Raw genomic sequence first — 5,000 nt, forward strand, 5'->3', positions numbered from 1 at the left:
GATGTCGGGGCGCCAGGCAAGTTCGTGTCCTTCTCTCAGAATGGCAAGACTTCTAGTTCTCGGCAAGTTGTTGTTATTTCCAATACTAGATGAAGATGATGACGAGGATGATGTTGATGACGACGTTGATGTTGACGAAGTTGCCATACGAATAAAATTAAAGCTGGTAGTTCTGTTATTTTGGCGGGTTGAAGTGACTGATGTGGGCGATAAAGGATATACCACTCCAGCACCCGTTCCATTCCCCGTGCTTGTGGTCGTCCGTTTACCTACTCCTGAAATGTTTTTATGAAACACTGAAATGGACGTCGGGGAGGGCGGAGACAAGGGAGACGATGGGCTAGAGGAAGACACCGAGGACGATCGGATTAGGGGTGTTCTTGGGTTAGTCGACGTTGGAGACGCCGATACTGCTCCGACAGAGAGGCTTCTTCTGAACATCCCCGCGCCTCCTTTGGTGGATGAGGTTGGAGACGGCAACGGCGGTGGTATCCCGGCAGTCGATGTGGACAACGTTGACGATGAGGACGACGGCGACGGAGACGGCGATGTTTGAGACGGCACGGCCAGGGCGTGGCAGTAACCGTAGTGTATTGCCCCACACGGCATGTCCACGGCGTGACCCAGCTGGCACTTGGAGCAGCAGCTGTGCAAGGAGCGACAGTATCTCAGGTCGATCTTGCTGGATTGATAGAGGGTGATGCGGGAATGCACAAAGGATGGAGAGGAATCCGGACCGCCGACTCCGGGGTTGCTCCCACCCCCTCCTCCTATCGTCTTGAATATGATTGCCGACTGGGGCATGCTATTTATTCCCAAGCCAGCGAAACTCGAGCAGTGTCTGTGTGTGTGATTAAAGCTCAAGGATGAGCTTGGTCAGAGCAAGAGTAATAAACAATATATCAAATCCCAATAGACTTTTCTGGTTATCCTGACATATCTTTTAATCCAAGACTACATCTTGATTCCATGCGTAAAATGTACATCATATTTTCGAAGGAATTGGACATTGAAAATCACAAGCTCCAAAACACATTTATTGGATTTTTTATTTTTTAAATAAAACGTTACAGTCCTTGGTTTGTGTCACTTAGTTGCTGATAGAAGGAGATACCAAATCGTTTTCTACTATTTTCTTCTCCCCAAATGAGAAAAACGACATCGAAACAATTATTATGTAATCATTTCCTTTGTTTTGATAAGAGTTCTTCTGTTCAGGAAGATTGTAACCTTTTCACAGTAATAAACGGTATCACTAGATAAACTATAAACACACATCTATATATAAAATAAGACCACACACATATTTCGTGCAGTCATCGGTATTAATAATACTATGATTACCTCTCACTTCCCCTTCTCTATAATTTACGAGCGCACACACACACGCGTATATATATATATATATATATATATATATATATATATATATATATATAATATATATATAGAGAGAGGAGAGAGAGAGAGAGAGAGAGAGAGAGAGAGGGGGGAGAGATAAGAGAGAGAGAGAGAAGAGAGAGAGAGAGAGAGAGAGAGAGAGAGAGAGAGAGAGAGAGAGAGAGAACCATAAATTAATACCACTGTGCAAAGTGACACACCAAATCGCTTCCTGCCACCCATAAGGACCACGTGATATCCGAGAAGCGAACGAACCGGTAAATCCCGCCCAACGCCAATACTATTATCGGATATTGCCAGTCAGTGTATGCAATGCAAACCGTCGGCGTACGAGTCATAAAGCATTTGAAACAAAACAAATCCCGCTGTATCAACTTCAACTATAGGGAATGAGATTAGCGGTAGAGTAGCGTCCCTTGACTAGCCGTCATCTTACAGAGAGAACATCTAATGCCGCGTTCGCCGGAAGCGAGGACGAGACGCATGCGCAAAACCAATATGACGTTCTCTCTCTAATAACTTCTCCGCCGGTGACGTCCAATCAAAGGGACGCTACTCTTCCGCTAATCTCATTCCCTATAGAACCATCTGACAACGGACACGTAAATCCCCCGTAAGTTCACGACTGGTCATTCTAAATCATAGGGGGAGTTCCGTAAGGAAGGCAAAAGGAGAAATAACGGGGGGGGGGGGGGGGGGGGGGGGGGGTTAGTAGGCTAAGAAGTGATGGGCGACAATCAATATATTATAATATCGGTCACAACCCGATACGGAGATTGATATCGAGTATCACACATTTGCCACTGCAAAGAGATTATATTGAAGCTGGGAAAAGAGAAAGAATGAGAGAGAGAGAGAGACAGAGAGACAGAGAGAGAGAGAGAGAGAGAGAGAGAGAGTTTCCTTTGTAATTGTGAGCCAAGGCAATTGATGCCACGCGTTTAGGCAAAATACTCATAACATCAGCCAGCCGGATACAACGTACCAACACACAAACACACACAAACACACACACACACACACACACATATATATATGTGTGTGTGTGTGTGTGTTTGTGTGTGTGTCTTCTCTCTCTTTTACTTTCTATATATCTATCTCTCTCTCTCTCTCTCTCTCTCTCTCTCTCTCTCTCTCTCTCTCTCTCTCTCTCTAGTAGACACCATCATATAGAATTTTAAAAGCTGAATGAAGGTAGGGAAGATAGAGCGAGTGAGTGAGAGAGAGAGAGAGAGAGAGAGTGAGAGAGAGAGAGAGAGAGTGAGAGAGAGAGAGAGAGGAGAGAGGAGGGAGAAAGTAAGAGAGACATATTTTCTATGTATAACGAATGGAGATGTAGGTCAAAGGTCATCCCCAAATGGATTTGTCACAGTCACAGGTACTGTACAATCATTACTATTGGAATGTTGTCAACGCGTGACGGAGGAATGCAGAACCAAGGGAAGCTATTCAATGCACGTCACTCGCGGAAAATGGGCAACCACGGTTGTTTCCCCTTACCTTATCGTGATTGACGAAACGAGGATACATACAAGTGCTGGGTCGAGTTTGAAACGATCAAATCGAGCGGGTTTTCGATCGAGTCCTCTAAAATCGAGTCGGTTTCGGGCGGGTTTCGAGTCAGTGACGTCATCGAGCAGTGATTCGTTTGAAAAAAAAAAAACACGAGTAACTCGTTTGCCACAGGAAACTTCACATACCCCTCCCTCTCTTATGTCTGTGGCTGGCTTGACTGCAGTCTGCAGCTGGTTATGATGGGGGCTGCCAGATGGCCAAGTTCAAAATTGGTTACTAAGAAACGCTTTTCTATTATTATTCATTTTAAAAAAAATCTTTTATTTAAAAAAAATGAAAAGATAAGTTTATCCAACTGTAGTCGATTGTTTTGTTAATCAAAACAAATGAGTTTTTCAAGGGAGTCAGAATGCTTGTGGTGTTTGGCTATTTGGGGTCTATTTGACTACTTGGGCAAGAAGAAATCTGGCTGTCTGGCAGCCTTGATTATGATCGTTCGTCGCATCACACACACACACACACACACACACACACACACACACACACACACACACACACACACACACACACGCCATCAAACAGTTGTTGATAGTGAAGGGTTGAGACCTCCCCCCCCCCTCCCACCACCATCATCCCGCTGTCACCTTAACATTTCATATTTATGTCGCGCCAAAAGTTGTCGGCCGCCCCCACCTCCCATAATTTGTCACTGGTCGTCATCGCCTCTTGTGTGTGCGGGAAAGGTCGTGCCTTTCATTATTTGAAAAATAAATGAACAAGAATGGTGTGTTTTTATTAGGTAGGTAGATAATAATAATATTTAGCAGGTTCCACACCCAGACACACACGGATTGCCCGGACACGATGATAACGATGCCGACGACAATGGATGACGATGATGATGATGATGATGATGATTCTCGTGTTTCTGTTTAAAAAATGAAATACTTTAGCAGGTTCCACCCCCACCCCCACACGGATAGACCGGACCCGAAGATGATGATTGTGGTTTTGCTGGCTGTTACGGCTGTGATGAGGATGATGATAATGATGATGATGATGATGATGACGATGGCGCAGATGGTGATTATTTGTTCGGTCGCTCAGTGGTACGGTGTCTCTTGTCACAAAATCAAGCCTTGTCAATGGCCGGATGAGTGACAGTGATTGTTAAAAATTGTGATCCAGACGTTAAGTCCGTGTGTCAGGCACTTGACTCAGGTGTGAATGTATTCTTATCTTATAAGCAATGACGGGTATTGTAAAGAGCTTTAATACAAAAGACTCCAAACAGCGATCGGTACCTACTGTACGAAATGGATGTATGGTCGATATGGCGTGCCGGAGGAATAAATTAAATTAAATATTGTAACTGGACACAACCAGTTAAAGGAACATATGTGGAGGATGTCCAGAGCAGGTGCCTCTGGACAATGTGACTGCAGACTTGAAAATGAAAATGGACATCATGTCCTAATGGAATGTCCAAGGTACAACCAGTTGAGAAGGAACTTCTGGCCTGACCCAACCCCATACTCAAAGAAGCTGTACGGCAGTGAGGACGACCTCAGGACCACTGTGGGCTTCATTCACACAGACCGGACTGACCATGTGACGTGACGGGAACGAAGAAGAAGAAGAAGAAATATTGTGAAGTTCATTGAGCATGGTAAATCCTTGGAAATGCGCTTTGAACTAATACACCTGCTAGACAACTCCGATTCCAATATAAACGACTGATTAATATTCCCATATATAAACTATAGTTAGCTGAAAATCTTTCTTTGTCGGGACTCCAAAAGTATGGAACGAATTAGACAAAGAAATCAAAGGGTCTTTTAGGAGCACTGATTGATTTTAGATTGATTATTACATTGAAATGTGTTGATATTTATTTTATCCATTATTATTAGGGTGGTGGTGGTGGTGGTGGTGATGATGATGATCCCGCTGATATGATGGTGATGATAAATAAATTAAACATAATTCCCTTTATTCATCCCATAGGGGAGATTCGTCTTTCGGGTCTATTCTAAGGGAAGACTGGAATAACCCAAGCGATAGCCGCAGTGCAGCGCCGCAAA

At 44.1% G+C, this 5,000-nt stretch overlaps 1 protein-coding gene across 2 annotated transcripts in view; it reads right to left on the reverse strand.

Annotated features, from left to right (window-relative positions):
- LOC144955855 (serine/threonine-protein phosphatase 2A regulatory subunit B'' subunit delta-like) overlaps positions 1-5,000 on the reverse strand; it is a 237,477-nt gene that overhangs the window by 164,576 nt on the left and 67,901 nt on the right. The window contains exon 1 of one of the 2 annotated variants that reach the window (XM_078886064.1): positions 1-1,230. This exon is cut by the window's left edge and continues 1,230 nt beyond it. The exons of the other annotated variant lie outside the window; for it this stretch is intronic. Coding sequence (XP_078742190.1) covers positions 1-804 — 804 coding nt within the window. The 5' untranslated portion in view covers positions 805-1,230. Of the gene's footprint in view, positions 1,231-5,000 lie in introns of those variants that run through there. 2 annotated transcript variants of the gene reach the window in all.

The sequence above is a fragment of the Berghia stephanieae genome, chromosome 10, assembly GCF_034508935.2.
Source record: "Berghia stephanieae isolate SIO BIC M18660-M18661 chromosome 10, UCSD_Bste_1.3, whole genome shotgun sequence".
Taxonomy (NCBI): Eukaryota; Metazoa; Mollusca; class Gastropoda; order Nudibranchia; family Aeolidiidae; genus Berghia; species Berghia stephanieae.